Below are 26,138 nucleotides of genomic sequence, written 5' to 3' on the forward strand. Positions count from 1 at the left end.
TTTTTTTGCTAATAACAGTTTTTTTTCTTTTTTGTATTTTACTTATAACAAATTTGATCAAATAAAATAGAAAAGTAGATGGAAAAGTTTATTCACAGTTTTTTTTTTTTCCAGTTTGTACAAAAAAAAAAAAAAACTGTTAAAAAATTAAGTGCATATTTAATAAATAAATAAATCATATAAAACTAATAACTAATAACTAATAATTCACTTCCAGCCCAGGTATACTGTAAGTACTGTATAATAGTCACAGGGTATATGTTGTGCTAGTTAGTAAAAGAAGAATTGCATATACATTAAAAACATCCACTGACAGTGCTAGACGTCCAATCCATTTTGAGACTGATCTAGCAGCCAATGAATTAAATGAGTGCCCTAGAAAGAGTTAAGGGTAAGAATTTGAAAAAAACGTTTAAAGTCAAGTTTGGATGTAAACATTTTAAGCCAGTCACAGGGTTTCAAATTGGGAATTGTTCATGCAACCTTGGTTTCATGTTTATTTTATGAGAAAGTGAAAATAACGCCATCATCCATCTTGCTTGCTTTGTTTGTGCAACATCTCCAATGTCTCAAAGTGTCAACATCTCATTCATCACATGATGCCGTTTCTCTCGTTCATGTCATGTTGACTTGTTGTTTTTTTCACGCACGTCGCTGTGCATGTGCTCTCAAAAACAAAATCTCTTCAGAAGGCTTGCGCTCTTTGGACCTCATTGGCCTTCTTTGGAATGCAAGCGAGGGGAAAAGTAAGATGTCATGTCTAGGTTAGGGTTTCAAATTAAGGTTTGTGGCCAAAGTTGACAGCAAAAATAAGTTGGCAGAATGAGGTGAGAGAGTAAAGGCCACAAGTTGAAAATGAAAATCCAAATTTGGCCACCATTTGCTTTTGTAAGCAGACTTCTCCTGCACCGAGCCTCTGGGCATGGAGTCGGGCGAGATTTCCTCGGAGCAGATCACCGCCTCCTCGCAGTACAACAGCAATTGGTCGCCAGAGCGCTCACGCCTCAACTATCGCGAGAACGGTTGGACGCCGTCGGACGACACCATACGTGAGTGGATACAGGTCAGTGGTTTCGCCTTTAAATTGATGCGCACAAAATGTAGCTTGACAATCTAAACAAGTTTCAGGTCACAGATAAGTGTTAGAGTTTGAAGCCTTGCACACAGTTTCAAAGTAATGTTTGATGTTAAGGGTGAAAATTAGCGTTTAAAGTTAGGGTTAGTGTTTGAAACAAGGGCTATGTTTGAATTTACAATTTCAATAAAACTTTAGAGCTTCTTGTTCTCAGTTCATGATTTCAGGCCAAATCTTTGAAGGCAACTAAGGGTTAGAGTTTCAATGTCGTGATATGGTTTCAAAATTAGCTATGGTTTGGCTAGTTTTAGAACACTTCTCTCCTGGACTGCTCATAAATCCAAACCAAACTGGAACAATGATGTCATAATTTTTAGCTGGCCCCAAGATTGAACCCAAAATCAGCGCCAAGATTTTTGTTCACACGCGTCGTTGATGTGAAACGTGAACATTGTTCACTCATTTGTGGCATTTCCCGAGCACGTTGGAGCGGAAAATCTGCATGAAATTTTCATGCTGAAGCTACCGCCTTTGCATTGTCTGTGGTTTTGCTTGTCCCTGTTTACTCACTTGTGTCACGTTAGGTTGTGCCACTCTTTCACTCTTCAACTTGCAAGAAATGTTTTTCTCTTAAAATTCTCCGCATAAAACTCCATTGATAAAAGCACATTAAAAATATTAAATTATTCCATGCAATGTGGACACACTCCAGAAGTTAACATTTGTTGAAGGTTATTATACTGTATATATATATATATATATATATATATATAAAAAACAGCAATTTCTTAAAATTGACATTCCTATAGTATTTTCAAAAATATAAAAGGTTAAAAAAAATTTTTTAAACATGTCAGAGATTGAGGATTTATTGCATTAAACATCCCATGTCACTGTATTTGATTTTAGACAAGGATATACAGGAGTACCTCTTCTTACGAACGTCTCTACATACAGAATTTTCAGGTTAAGACTAGGGTTGTTCCGATCATGTTTTTTTGCTCCCGCTCCGATCCCGATCGTTTTAGTTTGAGTATCTGCCGATCCCGATATTTCCCGATCCGATTGCTTTTTTTTTGCTCCCGATTCAATTCCAATCATTCCTGATCATTTTTCCTGATCATATACATTTTGGCAATGCATTAAGAAAAAAATGAATAAAACTCGAACGAATATATACATTCAACATACAGAACATAAGTACTGTATTTGTTTATTATGACAATAAATCCTCAAGATGGCATATACATTATTAACATTCTTTCTGTGAGAGGGATCCACGGATAGAAAGTCTTGTGACTTTGTATATTGTGACTAAATATTGCCATCAAGTGTATTTGTTGAGCTTTCAGTAAATGATACTGTAGCCAGGCCCAAATGCATGATGGGAAGTGGAACCATGACTGTGCGTAGTGCTACCAATTGATATATCAACTCTGCTTGGGAAATAACATAAGGTGTTAAGAAAAAGATCAATTGCTACCTTGCTTCCCCACATTGCTTCCGATGATATTTCTAATAGTAGGGAGAGGGATTGTAAGGCTTTAGCCAAATAAAAAAAGGCTCCAAAGGCTGCCAAAATTCATTCAACTCATTTTATGCGGCCTTTTAGCTCTCTATATAGGTAAAACGGCGCCATTACAGATTGAGCGCGACAATGCGTGGGTGGGTCGTGCAACGCATGCATTAATTGCGTTATTTAACGTGATACATTTTTTAAAAAATTGATTACCGCCGTTATCGGGATAAATTTGATAACCCTACCTTAAGCCTAACCTAAAGACTCTGGATGAGTGTAACATATTATGTCTGTAATGTTAAATACAATTAGAAAACTATTTAATCAAAAAATATACATACACTGTATATTAAAAAAAGCCATGGCCGATATTTTTTTTGCCGATTCCGATACTTTGAAAATGACGTGATCGGACCCGATCCATCGGGACATCTCTAGTTAAGACACGCCTCATTGGGAATACTAGTATATTGCCTCCTGTTATGAAAGATACGGCAAAAATACAATATGGCTGGTAGTCGCAGATCCCGGAGTTTACTGAACGAAACATACTTACAGCTGCTCTGCCATTGGCTATTGCCTAGCATTCCTGGCATCCAATTGGCTAAGAGGGACCTGTACTGTATGCGTATGTGCATCCTCTTCATTCTCTCCTCATGTTCCGACAGCTTTACATGAGTGTATTAACTTCTATTTTTTACTCTATTCTAGTGCTACAACGATTAATCGATTAACTCGAGTAAATGGATTAGAAAAAAGCTTCTAATCAAATTTTGCTGCTTCAAGTATTTGTTTAATTAGAGTAGCATTGTAACAGTTTGTTTTGAAAGTGTTTGCATTGAGTTTTATTGATTTGGGTAGATACACTGCCCTCTAGTGGCAACAGTGAATATGACAAAATTCCTTTAACATGGCTGATTCCAACTGCTCCCTGTTGAGACCAACATAAGATAAGTTTTTGTTTGAGTTCCATGTTTTTTGTATGCATTCGTAATTTGTGTTTGAACGATATTTTTAGAGCATTGTAAAAACAACCTTAACATTTTATAGCTACTTTTGCTATGCAAGTTAGCTCATTGTTATTTTGTTGTACTTAGATCCTCATTCATTTATTATTTTTTTTTTAAATACTGTTTGAGGCCAAGCTCAGGTATTTCATTTTTAAATGAAAGCGCAACTCTGCATAGTTTGAAGGAACACTCGGGAATTTTATCTTGTATTTGGATTTAAAGCTCTTTTGAAAGTGATATCTTAGCCATTCTTTGTTTTACATCTCCTAAAATATATTCTGCAACACCAGCATCACAACGGCATGGGCGGGCATTAGGGGGCCATGCCCGCCCTGAGGGACGGCTGTGCCCGCCCTAGCTCAATTAAACTGTACTGTGTAATTTTTTAATTTTTTTTTAATCTTCCACAAAAACACACACGGGGAGAATGAACCCTATATTCCAGTGTTTTTCAATCGATTGTGCCGCCGCCGCGAGAAATTATCCAATGTCGCTTTTTTTTAACATCGTCGGGCAAAGTTGCAGTAGGAAGGAAGGAATGTGGAAAAAGTTCTCGGTTGTGTGCAGATGAGTCGTGTTGCGTTCAAGAACTGCTCGGATTTCTAGCCGTCAGCCACCTTGCTCTCCGTAACAATGTGAACCCCAGCACTTCTACTGTTCATTATTTGACTCGTCAAGTGTCGATATATACAAAAGTGTCCTTTCCATTTTATCCATATGTGACGACCGTTAATCCTCCCTCTTTGTTTTATTCCAACACATTATCGAGGACAGCTAGGTGGGAGATAACTAGAAATCCGAGCAGTTCTTGAATGCGACACGAGCGGCTATCTAGCGCCATGGCGCCATACAAGCTTAAACTCATCTCCAAATGAACCCCCGTTACTTCAGAACAAGTCGATGGATTATTTTGTACGCCTTTGTGAAAACACAGAGAAATGGGCAGCTTTTTTGAGGAAAACTACAAAGGTAAATAAGAACGCCCTGAAAGCCAGTTACTTTGTTGCTAAATCCCAAAAGTCCCAAACTGTGGCAGAGACGTTAATACTACCTGTCTGCAAAGCCATTGTCAGCGAGACGACCAGCCCTGATGTGCTTAAATGCATTGCTCAAGTCCCCTGTCTGATAGTTTTTCAAGCCTAATTGCTAAATGTTTCACACTGAGTAAGTATAAAAACTGAGAAATTATTTTATAATTAAATATATTATACAGAAAGTAATTTTGGAACATTTTGGTGTGGTGTGCCGCGAGATTTTTTCCAACGTAAAAACGTCCCGTGACTCAGAAAAGGTTGAAAAACACTGCTCTAGTCATCCTATCTTGATCTGTCGTCACAATCAGAGCAGCGAATGTAGGCAATTTCTAGCCAATCACAGATAAGGGGGGCGGGCTGAGTAGTGTTCTGTGTTCTGAATTGTGTACTGCGATTGGATAGGGATTGCTCCGGTTACAGAAATGGCGATTGAGCGGCTCCTCCGTTGCTAATTCAAACTGGAATGGACATCCATGTTTTTTTCAAGAAACTAAAGACGAACTCAAGCCGACGCTCAACAAACGAACTTAACAAAGACGCGGCCGAAAGTCAACATGAAGGGATAGCGCTGCCACCTCCTGCAGTTTCACTGACTGACACTATCATCAGAAAATATAACGGGTAAAAACGCCACTGTTACGGCTAAATTTACATTGAAGAAGTGTGCCCCCCCAAAAAATGTAATGCCCCCCCCTGTAATTTTTTTCTGCAGCCGGGTATGTGCAACACACTAAATGTTCCTAATTTGATTACTCAATTATTGGAACTAACTAGTTGATAGATTAATCGACTACTAAAACAATCAATAGCTGCAGCTACTCTATTCTTGGTTTTTTACATTATGCACAACTCTGATTTTATGTTTATTGTGCAATAATATAATTTTAACATGTATTTGTTACATGTTTTGATGCATTTTTATGCATAATAAAAGATTTATGTCTGAATTTGGGGGTGCTTGGAACAGATTAGGACTTCTACATGGAAAACGCGTCTCTACTTACAGAATTTTCAAGTTTCAAGAACTAATTAATTTCGTAAGTAGAGGTTCCAAAGTACTATCAATTTTCAGTCCAGGTAGAGTAAAATACATTCGAATTGAGTTTATCTACAGTAGAGTGGAAGTCAAGTGCATATAGGCATAGACTTAGTCATAGACATAGACATAGACTAACTATTGACGGGACACAGGGTGCGGGCCCGATTAATAGGGGGGCTACATTGTTGGCGTGGCTGTCAAAGCTGACCGAGTGGAATCACAGACAAAGAGCTATTTCCGTTGAAAATTCTTGTGAATAAATGCTTAAATCCCCGAATTCTTTATAGATATGAACGTAAAACTGTCTCGATTCTTTGTTAAAAGAGCAAAAAACTGGGTAGTTACCATTAATTTTATGTAAATATGTTGAAGAATGATGCTAGTCTGTTAGTCAATGTGGCGAACGCTTTTTTCTAACAGAGTTTTTTCCGTTGAAAATTATTGTGAATAAATGCTTAAATCCCCGAATTCTTTATAGATAAGCATGTAAAACAGTCTCAATTCTTTGTTAAAAGAGCAAAAAACCGGGCAGTTAGCCATCTATTTTACGTAAATATGTCGAAGAATGACGCCAATGCTGTAGCGGTTCCCATTCGCCTATTGATTTTTTTCACAATGTCTCAAAATGCATGCATGGTACGAAAAATATAATAATTACTTTGAATCCTCGAACAAATCATTCCTGAGACAATCCTTCCTCTTTGTATGCGGTACAGCTTTCGTACTTTTTAAATCTGGCGTGTTAAAATCCTGCATATTTTTACTCGGCAACTGACTGGGAATAACTGAAGCGGACTTCAGGGCGACCCCCTCCTTTAAGGCGTTGCGTGGTGAAGGTCGATTCTGACCCGTCAATCATAATGAAGTCCATGATATAGGTTGTCTTTAGAATAGCTGTAGAAAGTCGTAGGATAGAATATAATGGACTATACAGAGTAGTTGTAGAGTATATATAGAATACAGTACAGGTAGAATAGAATGTGCCAGCACTAAACTGTAGTCTCATTCAACCGACTGACTGGGTTAATTCAAAGCCCCCTAGGACATTAAATATTCTATATAGACACTTTTTTAATCTGGATGTTTTGCGTCAATATCCTACAAGACTCGATAACCAGCAGTTTTGACAGATTAAAAGGCCCCCTCGCTACTATAAGAATAGTTTTGAGCATTATTGGCCCCTTTGTCAGTGCCGGTGTAAAGGCCTGCTTCCATTGTGCTGAACAGGAACTCATCGAGGAAGCCGCACAATAGCAGAGGAAATAGGAAGTGGACAGGAAGTCGGCGTGGTCGGAATATTAGTGGTAGTGGTGATGCTCTATTGTCTGTCTGGGGACTTCTCACGGGCTACTGAGCCGGAATGTTCCTCTGAGAGTCAAATGCATAATCACAGATGAAAAAGGTTTGTAGTTGGTGCACAGTGACTGGACTGGACTATTTTATGCATGTCATCTTATAGTTTTTAAATATTTATCATTTTATGCTTCCAACTTGTTTGCTTACTCCATTTTAATCTTACCAAACAAGATAAGTTTGGTGAAAATGACAGCTTTCAGTCTTCTGAGTCAAATCACTAAAATAGTGCTACACGTCCCTGATAAAGAATCCAGCAATTGGCAAAACCAGACTATCTGATGACCAATACAGGTTGACTAACTCTTGACTCATTTTTATTAGTAGAGCTCTATAAATGAATTTATACAGACTAGTTTGGACTGAGTGAAGGCAATCCAGATTTTGGATGACCAATTCTTCAAATCAATCTGATATCTATTCTTGATCAAGTGGCGAAAATATACAAATTTGTTGAAGCCCATATTAACTTGAATGGTGACTGATTCTGATCGACTGTAGGAGAGTCGAATTCAACTTTGTTGCAGGCTACATCGTAGTTATGATTTCCTTTGGAGAGCCATTATGTCTACTATTTAGGGCTCAGACAAATAAACCAACTAATCAATTAGGAAATCAATGAATCCATGAATTGTTTGGAAACAGATAGGGCTGATCAAAATTGTCCAAATCCTCTTTTTTAAGCCACTTAATAGCAATTTTAAAAAGTATTTTTTGAATTGTGATCGAATCTGATTCTCGGAATATTCCTTGAGAAGAAATTGCATGAATTTAATTTTAAATTCTATTTTATAAGAAATATGTTTTGCAGTCCGCACAAAATGAAATGGTGGGCCAGATCTGGCCTCGGTTCCTTGAGTTCGACTAGTGACTAATATAGGTTGTCTGACAACCAATCCACACTGGCTGCCTACTGTTTGACTGGCTGAAGGCCAGTTTGGCTGCATACCAAAATGACATTACAATTCAAAACAATGCCTATTCCTTCGTTAAAGCAAACTGGAAATTGCCCGTTTTTTTATGAAGTACCGGTAATTGTATTAAATGTATAACTGAGTACGTTTGTTTCTGAGTTAACATCCATTTGATAGGGAATTCCATTCAACACCATTTCAAACTAATCTCATCACCCTAAATAAGAGCAGTCTAAGTAGTGCTGACAGGCAATCATGCAATACATCATTGCTATGTTACAACTTGAGTGTGTTTAGCACATGCTTTATCTATTGAAGTGAACTAGTCTTTTAAATGAGCTCATCAGTTTAACCATGTCAGCGTGACATCACCACAACATTGTGACTGCTACGCTTAAAATAGTTTTCATAAAACATGAATGGCAGCATGTGAATATTTCACATTGATGTGGGTAAGGCTAGGAGCTCATGTGAGTGGGATGTCATAACGTTTACCCTTTAAGAATGATGAATGAAGATTGCTGTTCCGGGGGGCAGTGTGGTTGTGCCATTTGCTAAACAACAGGGCCGACTCTTGGCGCAAAACCACTTCAGAGGCTATAAGAGGCCGGCAAGCTGTGAACTTGCCAACAAGGTTTTCCACAGAAAACACATAAGGAATGAGAGGTCTTAAATGTGATCAAAATGACCTGAATAATGTCTTAAAAGGTCGTGTCCATTTCCGTATCAAAGCGCCAATCTTTACAATCACACAAGTGCATTGCTATTGTAACCACTTTGCAAAGAAAGCCCAGGAAAGGCTTCCTTTCCCCTACTGACCTGGTGTAGGTATTTATAGACGTCCTCAGGATCTCTTTGACGCCATCAGGAAGACGTCGACATCTGGAGAAGACGTTGGGGACCAGTGTGAGGAGCGCATCATCGAAAGTCTGACAAAAAATAAAAAATAAAATAGAAGAAGTCAAAAATTGATTTGGTAGCTGTTCATCAGTTGTTGTGTTTTTCTATATTTCGCAATATATGAATTATAGTGTCATTTGTCCGAAATATTTTGGTGTTATTGTTGTATCGTGGTACTATTGATATGAAAATGACAAGACTGTATTGTAAGTTACATTTTAATTCTCACATATAGTCAGGGGTGAAAGTGGCTAGAATTTCTTGCCGGAACTCCTCGACGAGAAGGTCGCCACGAAGCTAGAAATTTTATTTATTAATTAATTTGTTTATTTATTTATTTATTTCCGGGGTGGGGGTGGGGGTCAAACCTCTTTACTGAAATGCAAAGAAAACTGTTTTAGCACCGTTATTTCTATAACACATACAAAAACTGATTTTCATTCAAAATTGTATTTTTTCAATGATTTGCAAAATAAAACTTCACAAAAACAGCAATAACCCCAACCTCCATCTCCTAATTTTTATTTTCCCTCATTTCATCACATACTAAAGGCCAAATTTAAATTGAAGTTAATGTAAACATTTACTTTTTTTTTTTTTTTTTTTTTCAATAATAAAGACACAAGTAACATACATTCAAAAAAATAAGTACAAATGACTTATATTATGCAGAGTGAAATGGAATGTATTTTAAAGATCGCACAAACATTGACTTTTTTGAATCATAAGGAAATAAATAGGTGGCCTAACTTAACTGAAAAAAATATAAGTCCAAAGTGCACATTGACAGCTAAGATGTTCTGAACCTCCCCATCAGAGCAAATAAAACTAAATATGATAAATAAGCCTCCTCAACTCTTTCGTTGCTCTTAAAGATTTGATCCATTTTATGTTGCATTGCCCTTTTTTTGTCGCATCAATTAAACAACCTTTTTTTTTTTTTTTTGCTGTTCCAAAAAATATGCACATTTGAACCAATCAGAGCTAACTATCTCTGCTGATCACATGTCAGTATGTCAGCCAATTGAACGGATAAATTGGTCCAGGCGTTTTGCTTTGCTGCGTGCATTCGCACATTGACCTGACTCATCATCGTCAGACTCAGATAACTGCAGCGGCTGGGGAAACCTCTATGCCGTCCGTGGAATAAAATAAATAATAAATATTGGTGGAAACGGATTATGCTACACAAGTACTTTGTTATGCTTGTTGTTAACACTTGTGTATGTAAATCTGATGTTGGTAGATTGTTTTCTTCTTGGAGATGAAATGCATATGTAGCAGCTTAGCATTTTTTTTTTTACATAGTGTTTTGACAGTTGCCGTCATATTTTCGGAATCAAATCACCGTGTACTGGAACAGCATTCCGGCCCTGAATCTTATTGCGGAACAGCATTCCGGCCCTGAATCTTATACTGGAATTGCGTTCTGGCCCTGAATTTTATACCGGAACTGCGCTCCTGACCATTCTGGCTCACTTTCACCCCTGCATATAGTTGATCATTGTTATCGGTACCGATACAGCCCCATAATGACCTATTGGGGAGTACTAAGAAATAATGTGCCGATGCTACACAATATGGACTTTTTCGATATTTAGTTTCCAATTACTGGCCGCCCTACCCAAGATGGCTGCCATTTACACATGCCACTATTAAAAACGGAGCGCATGTCACCCTTTCCAAGATGATGAGAGCCGTCCAATTCTGTGGCAGACAATGATACTTCTGCTGTGAATTTAAATGAGTTTATCACTAGTAGACGCCCAATTGATTTGAAGTGGTAGGGTGGCAGCGAATGAACATTTATCAATTCGCTGAGTGAATGAGTTAGGCAGTCTCTGGCCAAGCCATTATAACCATTACTTTATATTCAAGTGGGTTTGCATAGTTTAGTATTTGAATAGTATGTTATTTATACTTCTTTTAAGACGTTGTATCAGCAGAATATTGGCCGATACCACACAGCCAGTTGTTGGAATTGGTATTTGGAGCCAACAAATGGTATCAGTGCAACACTCATTTTTATTACGTCTCGGTTTTAATTTACTGAAAATGCACCATTTTCGTTAATAAATCAGTCTTAAATTTGTTTTTAAATCCTACTTTAAAAAAGTAATTAATTACAGTTACAAATTACTTCACCCAAAAAGTAATTGCATTAGTAACTCAGTAACCTGATTGTAAGGGTAATTACGGTAGTTATTTGGCAAAGTAACTGGTGATAATTTTCATGTATTTTTTTTTCCTCAAAAAAAGAAAGAAAAAAAAAAAAGTCACACAATGTGAAGTTTAAAGGGTTTTGGGGACAATTGGCCCTAGCCCAGTTCTTTACCCTAAACTTAACTAGACACGGGGGTATTGCGGATATTGCGATAACTATATAGTAACCTTTGCTATGTGTGGAAGTCATTTAAAGTTGTTAAAATTGCTTCCGTTACTGCATTACTTCCCTTCTGTCTGTTTTCGACATGTGTAAGTTTTAAAACTGTTTCATCATTTAAAGATAGATTTAAGTTAGGTTTTGCCAATTTAGGAGCATTTTAGATAAAAAGTTACTTAGATTCGCTAGGAAGGTTGTCTACAACAGAGCCTTCCTGAGAAGTCTACTGCTTTAAGATGGCGGCTGTTTACTAACGCATCTTGTTCTTTATTTTACATGTTGCTAATGCCGCCGTGTCTGTCATTTGCATCTAGTTCTGTATATATGTGATATCTACCGAAGCATCATGTGGGCGTAGTTTGTAGGCTCTCGGCTACAGTCAGGTATTATTGGAGCCACCAAGCATAGTAGCATCGCACCAACTAACACTCCCTTGCTTCCTCCCTACTCCTGCTCTGCTCTCTCGTCTCCGTGAGTCCGTCTTTTTCAGACTTTTCTCGCGTCAGTCAACCAACATCGTAACGCATAGTAACGCACGCCTTTCCCGCCTCAGTAACAGTAACGGCGTTGCCAAGATGAGAAAAGTAATTAATTAGATTACTCACTACTGAGGAAAATAACGCCGTTAGTAACGCCGTTATATTCTAACGCCATTATTAACAACACTTTTTTTAGCAACAGTTTGTTCACATGGTGTCATCCAGACTTTCACAGCTCTTATGAGAGAGAACCCTCAAACCAAAGCTCTTTCTCTCACTATCACATTTGAGGCAGCATCCTGTTTTGGCAGGAAGTAGCATTTGTTTTTTTCCAATTTCATTTAGCCACGCTACTCGCGAGTGCAGCCCCCTTCCTGCGCTTCCTAAAAGTGCGTACGTGAGTGGCGATGTTGCCAAGTGTATGAAACACGGAAGATCAATTATCTTCGCTGGCTCAGTAGGTGCAGGAACTGTGCAGTATGCAGCTCTGACCTGCCACTTCACTGAAATGTTAACAACCAGAACAGCTGTCAGCCAGAGGATGATGTTCCTGTAAATAGGCTACGTTTGAGACCTTTTTTAAGACCCCTTTGATCACATTTAAGACCTATCATTCAGTAATTTAAGAGCTGTTTTGTAAGAAAAATCAGGCTCCTGACCAAGTTTTACTTAGTACAAGAAATTGGTAGACATGGCAATCAAAAATAAACCCACAAAAAAGTCTCAAGAAACCATGCCCAAAGACACAAGAAGTCTGTCATATTAATTTGAAATGCTTTTTCATGGTTATTTTGGACAATTTCCACGGTTCCTTTAAAGACAAACTCTTTTTTTCCCTATTCAACCAAAGGTACTCCTAAATCCATACATATATACTGTAAGTAGTACTCTGCTGCCACTTTTTAGCATCGATAGCCAATGCTCATATTAACAGCCTTTTTCGAGCATTTTTACTGATCTTTCAACACCCACGGAACATTGTGCTCTGGGATAATATTAGCGTCAAACCTATAAAAACAAAAGGTAGTCTCTTTTCACTAGAAAAAAAGGTTGCTTTTAGCTTTTCCTCTTCTTGAATAACCAACAGTAAATCGTTTCTGATGAAGCAGGCGAGACCACAAACTTTTTTGGGAAATAAACATGTAAATCAGAACAGTGACTTATGATGCTAATATTTTTTTTGCTTCTGTGACTCCCTAAACAGTAAAACAACTCATACAAAGATGAGGGCTTTTAATGGAAAATTACTCATTTAATTACACATATGCAACTTGGCTATTCTGACTCAATGTATGGCCAATGGCAGCCCCAGGGGGGGCGCCAGGGCTGGCGACCCCACTGTATAGGTCAGTTAAGGTCAATTATGCATCTCATTCCAAATTCGTCATTAGAAACTTTGAATACAGTATACCACATTAAATCAAAGAATATCCCTTTAAAGCCTGCAACATGACGCAATTGTCAGAGAATCCCAAAATTTAAAAAAATAAGTTCCCAATAGTACTTTTTTTCAAATTTGTAAAAAAAAGAAAAATCAAAATGAATATGTGGAATAAGCGCTCTAATATCTATAACTCTAGCTAAATCCAGATTTTTTTTTTCTCATGGGACCTGCAGATTCATGTGTTGACTCGCGTCCATCATTTTTTTTTTCTTTTTTAAATAAATTTCAAAATTCTAAATTAGAGTCTCAAAATAATGAAATTTGTAAGTGTATCAAATGCTGCGTTCCTTATTGAACTAATACGGAATATAAATGAATAGATACCTTTCTATGCATTTTAGGAGTTTTAAGGGTGTCTCTTTTTTTCTCTGCATGTACAGCTTTGGGCGTGAGGGGGGCGTCCCATATTTCTTATTTCTGAAAGGTGACAACCCTAGGTCAGGGCTGCATTTCTCACAAATATGAACCTAATTAATTGATAGGCTAAATGATCGATGCAAAATGAATCTCCATTGACTCATATTACCTTTCATATGTGTTTGTTCAGGTGATACAAAGTTCGATTTAAACTACTAAAACATTTTGAAGTGCAAGTCCCTTTATTTAAAAAAAAAAAACGGGAAGCTGTCCAAAAATGGGTCCACTTCTGGGGGACACTGGAGCACCGCTAGACTCAAACTTAAGTATTGTAATATAAAAGTGATTTGGGAAAAAAAATATTTAAAAAATCTAAGATATCCAAGGACCGATCTACATCTGAGGCACACAAGACTACCCCAAGACTCAAACCAAAGTACCATATTGGCCCGAATATAAGACTGCCCTGATTATAAGACGACTCCTTCTTTTTCAAGACTAAAGTTTGAAAAAAGACTTTTTGAACACCAAATTAATTTTTATACAGAAAATAATTACGGTGCATCTGAAACAAATGATTATAACAATATATTTGAGAGAAAAAAGCATGTTATTTTGCCTCATTAAAATCTTAATATCTGAACATTTAAATATGTAAACTAAAGTGCAATCACATTCGTAAATGAATGGCTTCTGGTTTTTGAAATGTAAATAAACTATTCTATCGTGATAAAACAGCAAAATTGCAATAACTGCATTAACTATCAAAATGAAGTTTACCTGTAACTGTCGTCTTGAAACAAACCTGAATAAGGAAAAACATTGCAATAAAATAATGCAAACTGGTTAAACTTGAGAGTAGCTGAGATCTGTCATGACAGAACATCACTTCAGTGATATCTGGCGCCATCTAGCGTCGTAAATGGGTATAACGTCTAGACCGCGAATTTAAGATGACCCCCCTCTTTTTCAGTCTTATTTCAACGCAAAAAACACCGTATTATATTCGGGCCAATACAGGACTGAAATTCTGATGTGTGATTTCGTTTCATAGATTTTTTGTTCATGTCCGTTCATGTTCATGTCAGTGTCCCCCTGAAGTGGACCCATTGTTGGATAGCTTCCCGTTCTTTTTTAAATAAAGGGACTTGCACTCTGAAGCCACCGCATGAACCAAATGAGGGACGGCTAGCTTGACTTCGTTGTTCCTAGTGAAGGCTGGCCTGACCGCAGTGGTTTTGCAGGTTAGCAAGTTCACGAAATTTAATGTTACGCTAACTCTGATGCAGGCTGGACTTTTAGTAGCAAAATTAGTGATGGTTACCCCACCTCCACAACATTGATGTATTTTTACATTACTTGCAGTGGCTGCTGTTGGCCCCCTAAAAAACTTTAATATCCTTCCTCTTTAAAGAGGCGTCATGTTGTCGACATGAATCTGTCGGAGCTGTGTCAGTGTGCTTTTGTGTTGGCGGGTAGGAGAAGGGCTTCAGGTCATCAGCCAATCAAACGTGCGTTTGAAGGGGGGGAAATGGTGAAAAGTGATGAATGTAAGTCGAAACATAATAAAAATAATTCACTTAATAATGGTAGGGTCTATTCTATCCTTACAACTTTTTGGAAGAAAAAATCTACAGTATATTACCTATATAATAGAACTCATTATATAATGCAAATAAGGTTGCTTAAAAGTTGGTTTTGAGCATCCTGAAAAGTTGGTAGTGTTATGTCCCTACTGTCCCAATGCAAACCTACGCCCTTGCCTGGCCAGTTCAAAACATTAGTATAACTAAAAGATCCTATTTCTGGAGAAATTCTGCTTTGGCCGGCTGGTCGGTGGACTCACATAGGTCACTTTCTGTTGATTGTAGGGCATTTTCGGATCACTTTCAGTTAATTTTAAGGCATTTACGAATCACTTCCTATTTATTTTGGATCACTTCCGTGTCACTTCCTGTTGATTTTGGGAAATTTCTGGGTCATTTCTTGCATTTTGGAGGAATTTCCAGGGGACTTCTTGTTGGTTTTGGGTCAATTCATGTTGGTTTGGGGGCATTTCACTCTCAAACAGTAAGTACAATGCAGTAGTGTCCAAACTACAGCCCAGTGGCCAACTTTGCTTGCTGCCAAGTCTTAATAGGTCCGCAGTAATTTTTTCCCCACAAACATATACACACACATGCACACACACGCACACACACACATATATATATATATATATATATATCAGAGGTTGCGCTAGACTTTTTCGTTGTCTGTCATTTTGACTGACAGGGTCATAAAAATCCGGTCATAATCTATTTTTACCCGTCACTTAAATTTTTAAAATGATGATAATGACATTGTGGTGACCCTTTGTTTGGCATAATTCTTGTGTGTCCATTTGGCCGAGCGCGTTACCGGCTACGACACAGTCACGTGACAGAGACACTTAAGAGCCGCGCGCGTTCCACCTTGAATAGAGAGTTCACCGAGAGCAGCAGAGCTACAGCGGCTGGACACAGCAATTCGAGCTAACAAGACTCTTAACATTGCATACCGCTTCAACATATTCAAAAGTATTTAGTTTTCATTCATTTCAAATTAATATTCTGTCCAAACAAGCTTAACAGAGAATCCAAACCGTGCCATCATCACACATCAAGCAGATGAGGTTACATATGGAACAATGAAATTAACAGTTCACCTGCTGTGGCCTAAACGTAGTCTCGCACTTTCCTCCTGGTGCGCATGGACTTGAATTGCGTGCCCGCTTTTGCAGTCCCTCTTTTTTCACCTCTTTTATCAACACCATCGTCGTTTTGGGGCTTTTTGAAGAAACTTCGGACACTCAGTTGCCTTGACATTTTTCAGAGTAAGGCCAACGACGTCATGCATCAAGAGAGACGATAGCTAATTAATATGCTCACTCGCCACCCTGTGGTCTGGGGTGTGAATTGCAACCTGTCAAAATGACAGATGGACTTCAGTTTTTTCCGTCACCGTTTTAAAAAATCGGTCAACGACGGAAAATATACGGTTAACGGGACCCCTGATATATATATAGCCTATGTTTTTTAATTCTTTTTTTTTTATTTTTTTATTTTTTTTTTTATTTTTTGCATTATCTTTATACCATTGAATTATTTTGTTGCTTTTCATTCATAGCTTCTCATTCATTGACAATTATAGACATCAAATCCATTTCAACTGGGAATACTGGCATTGAACGATCATGTTTATCTGCCGTTAGAGGCAGCCTTCTAAGTTAAAATCGATTGTATGTCTATTACCGTCAATGACGTCCAATAAGTGAATACTTAAAAATAAGATTAAATAAATACATTCTAAAGACCTAATATTTTTTCCCCCGATTTCAATCCTGTGAAAAAGATGTGATAGGGCCCGATTTCCGAACACATAATCAGATCCAAGATTTTAAAGGTCCTTTTTTGGTCATGCAGGTAAAGAAATTTTGGAGGCACCACTGCACATGAGTCGAACATCATTGGTTTGTTTTACATGGCAGTGGCAATTCATTCCATAATCTGCATCATATTTTTTCATGATTGCAACATACATTGGTTTCTAAACCTCCCGTGAACCAATTTGGATTCTTTACAATACAGCCATCTCTTTCATCATGCCTGCTTTTGTTTCTTGTCGTCGAGTGTATTTGAAGAAAAAAAATTGATTAGCAGCATAAAATTAGGTAAATATGTCTATCTTGAGTAGACAGACCCTCAATAGAGTTTCAAGGAACCTTGTAATTAAATTCCAAGTCTGCCATTTTGGTACAAAGAGGCCATTGTAGGATCATTTTTGTCAGTACCCTTTTTTAGTACCACTAATCCTCACTCAGGTCGTGGGGTTCTGGAGCATATCCTAGCTGACTTTGGGCAGAGGCGGGGATCCTTCAAAGATAAACTTGCTCTTTCTCAATTGCTATGAAATTTGAAGTTATTTACTAGACAGATGGGAAAAATGAACTTGCTAAAATGTTGAGTTGTGTGTGTTGGCTACACGGCTATGTTTCGATGATTAGAAATGGCTCGTTTTCAATCCAAAATGTGGTGCTTCTAAAATACTGTACTAGGATGACAAAGTACATATTGGAGACACTTTCACAGTATGATGCTCATGTCAAGTCATAAAATGGATTAGCCTCAGCTCAAGCGTGAACATCATCTTAGGAAATGTTCAGCGATAAGACCACTGTGAAGCCCACATTCCCGACCTCGTGAAATATTCTTCATTTCAGATAAGTCGTACCATTTTACGCACACGCTCACATATTTCATACGTTGTCTTTGATGATAAATATCGCTCTCTCTTATAATGCAAGCAGATAAAACATCTTCAGCATATCTGGCAGCCTTCGAAGATCACATTTTCTTTCCATGTGCAATAAAAATATAGCCTGGAGCCATTCTAGTGTGGTTTCTCTCTTGTGAGCCATTCGTTTTAACAGGAAATACTTGTTTTAATGTGTTTATACACACAAATGCATGCACTTTGTGAGAAATGGCATTGTTAAAATAAATGCTCTTATATTGCTCACAGCCAAGTAAAGTTGGTCCAACAAAAGCTCTTAGTCTACACACACACGCACGCCACACACAATCGTATACAAAACAACAACACATGGTAGAGGTCAGGCACTAGTCATTAGTGATGCGTGCAGACAACCGTATAATTGCTGCCGAGTTGGTTCCCACACATGCGCGTACAGTTGTAGCAAGTGACACACACACACATTCCTCTAGGGTGACACGCAAACTCGCACACTGCATCACAACTTCATCACCACAAGCCTATACGTTTACATTTTACACCAGCAAGGAAGCCGACTTCAGGTCTGCGTCGACGTAATAGTTTCTTTCATGGTGAGTTGTCCAACTTGGCATGTTTCGCCTAAGTGCAATGACCACCTCTTTCAAAATGTAATTGTACTTACATAAAATACCACCGACAAGTTTTTATAAGTATCAAATGGAATCACCAAGATGAGCGTAAAACCTTTACTCGAAACAAATTCGGCCAATTCCCTTTTGCAGCATTTTGGGTGGGTCTACTCAGGCCAGACGAAAATTCCATTTTGCAATTCAAGCAAGGGTGTAGGTTTGCATAGGGACGGTAGGGACATAACACTACTAACTTTTCAGGATGCTCAAATTATCACCAACAACTTTTAAGCAACCTTATTTGCATTACATAATGACTTCAGTTATATAGGGCGGAAAAAACTCCACTCTGAGACCCCAATTTGGCCAACTTTCAAAATTGTGTGATGTGATACATCATTGGAAAGCTTAAAATCTCAATTTTCTGGGGGAAGAAAAATTTTGGACAGGAGGGCTTTTTTTTTTTTTTTTTTTTTTTTTTTTTTTTTAAGTTTTTTATAACAGCAAAACCCTATCTGGAGGTGAGAGCACGCGACAGCAATATTACAGACGCCATGACTTTAACGAGATATTATTGCGTACTTATCTTATTTCGATCCAAAAACTCCATGTCGCATGTATCACTGAGAGTCAAGACACAGCTGTGAATGGCCACAGCTGGATTTTTATGTGTTTTTATGGGTGAAACATGGTAATATAACAAGGGTCGCGATGCAGAAATCGCAGACTTCAAGAAGTCGTCGAGATTTTCTTTTTCATATATTTACCCTTTTAAACGTTTTTTTTTTTTGTTTTTTTGTTTTTTTTTTCAATTTTTCTTTGTTTGGATAGATTATTTATCATCTAACATATCGGGGAAAATGCGACAGTAACAAAAAAAGTACGATTTGGCGATAGTTATGAGGCAGATATCCGTGACTTTTTTACAGACGCCATTTTTTTTCATTGTGACGTAATTTGTTTAAAAGTTTAAAATATGTGAGTGAATAATTTTTTAAAGTCATTTTTTTTAAACAAAATGTTAGACATCAATTAATTTTTCCAAGCTAAAAATGACAGAAATTTTGAATAATGAATTTAATTACTGACCTTGTTTTCATGGCTGGGTTGAAACTGAAATGGTTGCGCAACGTCTGTAAACGGGGGTTTCCAGGGTATAACGGGCAAATTAAAAGTATTTTGGGGGCTTTATGCGCCATGAATCTGCTATGGCAGCATGTAGACATATTGTTCTATTAAACACAACAGTTATTTTGGCTTAAAATACAGCAGTTTCTTTTAAAGAGGAGTGCAAGAGCAGAAACTGCTTTTTCAGTCTTGTCTGCGTTTTCCGCCATCGGTAATTTAGATTGTCTTCCTATATTTTGTAAGGATAGAATTGATCCTACCATTATTAAGTGAACTTTCATTATGTTCAGACCTACACTGACCCCTTTTCAGTCGCTGAATTTGCCAGTCTATTTTTTCCCACAAACGCACGTTTGATTGGCTGATGACTTGACCCCCCCACACACACAACCATTCACAGCCAAACAGAAATACAACATGCCGCCCCCCCCTTCAAAGACGAGGGATATCAGAAGCTTTTTTTCCGCCAGCAGCAGCCACTGTAAGTAATGTAAAAAGACGTCAATGCTGTGGAGGTGGGGAACACTCCACTAATTTTGCTACTGCTACAGTGCTTCAAGTCGATTTTACTCCGAGATTTCTTCAAATAAGAAAAACAGCTAGCTGAAAATAAGCTTAACAGACTTATTATAAGCAAAAACTTTGTATATGTAATCTTAAAAGAAAAACTTATTTGTCAGAAATGTTTTTAATTCAAGAATATTGTTCAAAACGAGGGCTGTCAAATGATTAAAATTTTTAATCGAGTTAATTACAGCTTAAAAATTAATTAATCGTAATTAATCGCAATTAATCGCAATTCAAACCATCTATAAAATATGCCATATTTTTATGTAAATTATACAGTATATATATTCTGTAAAATAATTTGTTGGAATGGAAAGATAAGACACAAGATGGATATATACATTCAACATACGGTACATAAGGACTGTAGTGGGCATTTCACTCTACTGTCATTTAAATCTGTCTATGCTGTCCTCACTCTGAAGCGTCTACTTTTTCCAAAGCTAGACAGCTAGTGAACGACGCCTTAATAATCAGACTTCTTCCTTTTTCATCTGATTTATTAATAAAGTGGCCTCAAACCACTGTCCTCTTTAGACCGTAGTGAAACTACAAAAAAAAGTACACAAGCATTGCATTAGCAACAACGTTAGCTTAGCACGCTATACAGGTTCACAAAACATAAACAAAAAGCGTCTCATACAAAAAATATAACATTTCGCTTACTAACATAATATGTACATTCTTTACAACAACCATACTTACGGACAAATCTTGTCCAAGGATCATATAAGCACAACATTACAACGTAGGCGTCAGCCCGAGACGTCGTGCAGCCATATTGAACTGGCAAGAAAGCAATAAACCATGTCGCAAAGCGACCACAAGAGTTCGCTGTTAGACAGCACAAAAAACCTTGCTGTAAAACTTACCAAAAGGCAGAATACTGTCGGACCGGGACATGTGCGTTAATTGCGTCAAATATTTTAACGTGATTAATTTAAAAAATTAATTACCGTGCGTTAACGCGATAATTTTGACAGCCCTAGAAAACATTGGAATTTTTTTTTTTCTTCATTTATGTGAAAAATGAGTAACTTTTAGATGTAAGAGGTCATTACGAACAAATAGTGATATTAAAGTAAGTGGAAGAATCTGACGCATTAATCTGTTAACTAGCCTTTAACACTCAAAAAAAAGATGGAGAAAATTATTTGACTAGATATCTATAAAAATATCAGATTAAGACGTTACAATATTTCAGTCTGAAAGTTAGTATAGGTCAATACAGATTTATTTTTGCATGAATCATTTAGCCTATCAATTAATTAGGTTCATATTGGTGAGAAATGTAGCCCTGACCCCCATTCACCAAATATGTTTGGTCTTATTAATGTCCCGTCCCCAGCAAAAAGTGTACATGCAGGTTTTGCTGTTATATCGTCCCTACCAATATAAAGACCAAACCTACGCCCTTGAATTCAAGTGTAGCTAATTTTTACAATTATCATTCTTCTTACCCATAGGTGGACCTGGGCTTTCTGAGGTTCATCACAGCCATTAGCACCCAAGGAGCCATCTCCAAAGAGACCAAGAAGCACTACTTTGTTCGTTCCTACAAGGTGGACCTGAGTTCTAATGGAGAGGACTGGGTCACAGTGAAGGATGGCTCCAAACAAAAGGTCTACACCCACTTTGTTAATTTATTATTACTGCAGTAGCTTTTTTAGGACAGTTTTTCCTGTTTGCGGTATCGTGAAATCAACCACTAATGTCATGTGGGATGGTTATGGCACTCAATAACGTTCTAAAGTTGTTGTTTTTTTTGTTTTGTTTTTTAATTCATAGTATTTAATTGTATTGACAACGACAGACATCCAAATCATTTAAACCTTGAGGACTGGCTGTAATGCTCATGTTTCAGTGCCATTGATGGTGCTACAGTATATGTCCAATCCATTTTGACTGAGAGTGTCAAAATGGATTGGGGGTCTAACACAGTCAACAGAAATCAACGAATTAAATGAGTGCCCTATAAAAAATGAAAGTCAAACACGCGCTAGAATTTTTCAACAATTGTTACAAAAATCTGAACTTCATCGACTCGACAGATGCATGACTCGAATTTTCTTAACATTCAAGTTTTGGTTGGTCATGGAAATGCAGCATGGCACGAAAGTTTGATAACTAGAAAACGCGAAACAACTGAGCTCATTCACCACTCTCAGCCAGTTTTACTAAGTTAGTAACATGAAATTATAGACTAACCCATCATGAAAGGGCCAACAAACAAATGTCTTGAAGTCACGCCGAGAATCAAACAAGGAGTCTGGTGTCTTTGTTGGAAGTCTCAATTATATGCCTCTTTTGGCAATTTCAAGGGGTCCTTCAAAGACTTCAAACTTTTTTCTTCAATTGCAACCAACACACTGTAAAACAATGGACACAACACTAATGGACAATGCAAAACAACATTTTGATCCCCGAATATAAATAACAAATCATCCATCTCGCTTTCAGATCTTTCAGGGTAACCACAACCCAACAGACGAAGTTCGTGCCTTCTTGCCTAAGCAGACTCTCGCCCGCTATGTTCGCATCCGGCCCATGTCCTGGGAACAAGGCATCTGCATGCGTTTCGAGCTCTACGGCTGCAGAACCTCAGGTAGTTCATTTACTAATTTATTATTCCTCTTCTTGGTTGAAAAAAAACCCTCCGCACAAGTGATGTGTGAGTGAATTTCCTGGAGAGCGCGGCGTCCACTCTGTCGAACAGATTGCAGAATGGCCTCGAGGTCGGGTGGCCTCGGATACAACAGCCAGCGAGTCTGTTGGAGTCAAACGCCCCTGAGACGACGCTTTCAACTTGCAACATGTTCACAACCATACTGATACTCGCTGTCCAGACCATAGAAATCATATGCAGCCGTACCTTGACTTACTTTTAAGTTTTTATTTTAAGTTTTTAGATTTAAGAACATTTTCTTGGTAAATTTTTTTTTTTTTGCTTTGTGCCAAAATTCTAATTACAAGGGTGCTTCAGAAAAACCAAGTTAAACATGTAAGTCAACGTGCCACTGTAGAAGTCAATTGAGTGTCAAGCAGAACCATGTGTTATGGCAGATGTGTTGCAGGAATAGGTAAATCTTCTCAAGGTGGTGTCTATTAAATACTGTATGTATGTCCATGGTCCAGACCATCAAATTGTAGAATTCCTCCACTTTCCTCTCTGTGCAGACTACCCATGTTCGGGAATGCTGGGCATGTTGTCCGGCCAGATCTCGGACGGCCAGATCAGCGCCTCATCCTATGCCAACCGGGGCTGGGTCGCCGAGAACGCCCGTTTGTTGACGGGCAGGTCAGGATGGACGGGCCATCAGACCAAGCAACCCTTCAGGAACGAATGGCTACAGGTAAATATCACCTTTGGCCTTGTACGCACATAAAGTTAGTAAAGCCCATTTAACCCAAGGGCAACAACAAATGCCAGACCATCTTGTGTCTTATAAGGTGATTATCCTTTAAAGCAGAGATGTCAGACTAATTTTTTTCAAGAGCCACATAGTTGTTATGTTTTCTTTCGGTGGGTTATTATGACTGCAAACACATTTAAATGTATGATCACAAATTATTATTTCATATTATAGCTGATTGATATTGGGAAAAACTGACATTGCGACTTTTTTAGAGTTTGTGATATATTGCGATATATATTGCGATATTAAAACTAGAAGAATTTTCACCAGATGACTTGAAAAGTTCTGTTTGGGAAGGCTTTGGTTGACTCACCATGACTACATTGTATTCATATACTTGTAATACTGTTTAATCCAGGCTAAGGGGGTTCATCCGTGAATAATTAAAATTGGTGTCTAGAAAAGGGATCCAGGAGGTCATGTCTCTGCACACTTGCTCCTTTTATGAAGCAAACATGAATGAATGAATGAATGAATGAATAATCACACGTCCTGTGATGGGAAATGAAAAAGTATCTGAACCCTTTGGAACTTCTCACATTTCTGCATAAAATCATCAAATGTGAACTGATCTTCATCAAAATCACACAGATGAAAATACAACTAAAACCACCCAAACCTTTATAGGTTTTCATTATTTTAATGATAGCATGCAAACAATGACAGAAGGGAGAAAAATAAGTAGGTGAACACTCTGCTTAAGGAGACTTAAAAAGCAATTGAAAACAATTTTTACCAAACATTTTAAGTCAGGTGTGTGCCCAATCACTGATGAGTGGTTTAAAGCTGCTCTGCCCACTATAAAACACACCTGCTAAGAAATGTCTTGATGAGAAGCATTGTCTGATGTGCATCATGGTTCGGTCAACAGACCTGTCTGAAGACCTGCGGTCAAGGATTGTTGATTTGTATAAAGCTGGAAAAGGATACAGAACAATCTCTAAAAGTCTGTAGATTCATCAATCGACAGAGAAGTCTACAAATGGAGATAGTTTAGCATTGGTGTTTCTTTCCCAAGAAGTGGCCGTCCACGAAAGATGACGCCAAGAGTTTAGCGCAGAATACTCAGAGAGGTAAAAAAGAACCCTACAGTGTCTGCAAAAGACTTACAGAAATCACTGGCAGAGTCCAATACCTCTGTGCATACATCAACTATATGTAAAACTATGGCAAAGAGTGGTGTTCATTAGAGGACTCCACGGAGGAAGCCACTGCTGTCTAAAAAAACATTGTTGCTCGTTTAACGTTCGCAAAAAGGCACTTGGACACTCCACAGCAGTTTTGGCAAAATATTTTGTGGACTGATGAAACCAAAGTTATATTGTTTGGGAGTAACACTCAACGTCATGTGTGGAGGAAAAATGGAACAACTCACCAACATCAACACCTCATCCCCACCGTGAAGCATAGTGGAGGGAGCATCATGATTTGGGGCTGTTTGCTGCATCAGGGGCTGGACAACTAGCAATCAGTAATGGCAGAATGAATTCAAATGTTTATCAGGATCTTTTGCAGGAAAACCTGAGGCCGTCTGTCAGACAGTTGAAGCTAAAAAGAGCATGGATTCTGCAGCAAGACAATGATCCAAAACACAAAAGTAGATCAACTTCAGAATGGTTTTAGAAGAACAAAATACACGTTCTGGAGTGGCCAAGTCAAAGTCCAGACTTGAACCCCATTGAGATGCTGTGGGATGACCTAAAGACCGCAATTCATGCCAGACATCCCAGGAATCTGACTAAACTACAGCAGTTTTGGAGAGAAGAATGGGTCAAGATTAGTCTTGATCGATTTGCCTAACTGATCTACAGCTACAGGAAGCGTCTGGTTGAAGTTATTGCTGCCAAAGGAGGGCCACAAAATATTAAATGTGATGGTTCACTTACCCCCCCACCCCCCTTCAGTCATTGTTTGCATACCATCCTCATTAAAATATGAAAACATAGAAATGTTTGTGTGGTTTTAGTTAAAGCAGTCCCTGTTTTTTCATCTGTGTGATTTTGACAAAGATCAGATCCCATTTGATGGTGGTTATATGCAGAAATGTGAGAAATTCCAAAAGGTTGAGATACTTTTTCATACCACTGCATCTTGCAGGCCTATTCCATTTCCACAATAAATTGAATAATCGATGGTTTTAAAATCAGAAGCAAGTAAAGGGCAAAGAAATGAATTTGATTTGATACTGGTAACAAAAAAATGCTTTTAAGAGTGACAATGAGCAATTAAACTATTTTAGGAAGTAACATAAAGTCGTTGCTTGATCTGCTTTCACGGGCCATATAAAATGATGTGGTGGGCCAGGTCTGTCATCACTAAAATTAACCCCCCAACTTGCAATTTTTCTTCCCTTCCTAAAAGCCACAAAGGAGGGCTCCTTTTTGGTGTTGTGAAAATGGCCACCATAGGACTCATAACTCTGTGAACTGTGGCATTTTGGATGAAAGTAGTTTACTCTGAAGGCAAGAAGTATCTTCTCAAAGCAAGTCTTTTTTTTTTTGATGACATTACCTGGGCTCAAATAATGGTAATGGTACCAGTACAGGACTTTTTAACTCAGTGGCTGCCATTGTCGGTGATAAGTGTAAACCCGTTTGAATCCACCCAATTCGTATAGAATTGACATTCATCGCCGTC

At 38.0% G+C, this 26,138-nt stretch overlaps 1 protein-coding gene across 3 annotated transcripts in view; it reads left to right on the plus strand.

Moving 5' to 3' along the window:
• Nucleotides 1-26,138, plus strand: part of LOC130929567 (neuropilin-1a-like) — a 100,384-nt gene that overhangs the window by 50,752 nt on the left and 23,494 nt on the right. For 2 of the 3 annotated variants that reach the window (XM_057856806.1, XM_057856808.1), the window contains 4 exons: nucleotides 894-1,063; nucleotides 21,552-21,707; nucleotides 22,546-22,690; nucleotides 23,263-23,438. In XM_057856806.1, coding sequence (XP_057712789.1) covers nucleotides 894-1,063; nucleotides 21,552-21,707; nucleotides 22,546-22,690; nucleotides 23,263-23,438 — 647 coding nt within the window. The remainder of the gene's footprint in view (nucleotides 1-893; nucleotides 1,064-21,551; nucleotides 21,708-22,545; nucleotides 22,691-23,262; nucleotides 23,439-26,138) is intronic. The other variant, XM_057856807.1, reaches the window with a different exon arrangement.

This window comes from Corythoichthys intestinalis, chromosome 14 (assembly GCF_030265065.1).
Source record: "Corythoichthys intestinalis isolate RoL2023-P3 chromosome 14, ASM3026506v1, whole genome shotgun sequence".
NCBI classification, from domain to species: domain Eukaryota; kingdom Metazoa; phylum Chordata; class Actinopteri; order Syngnathiformes; family Syngnathidae; genus Corythoichthys; species Corythoichthys intestinalis.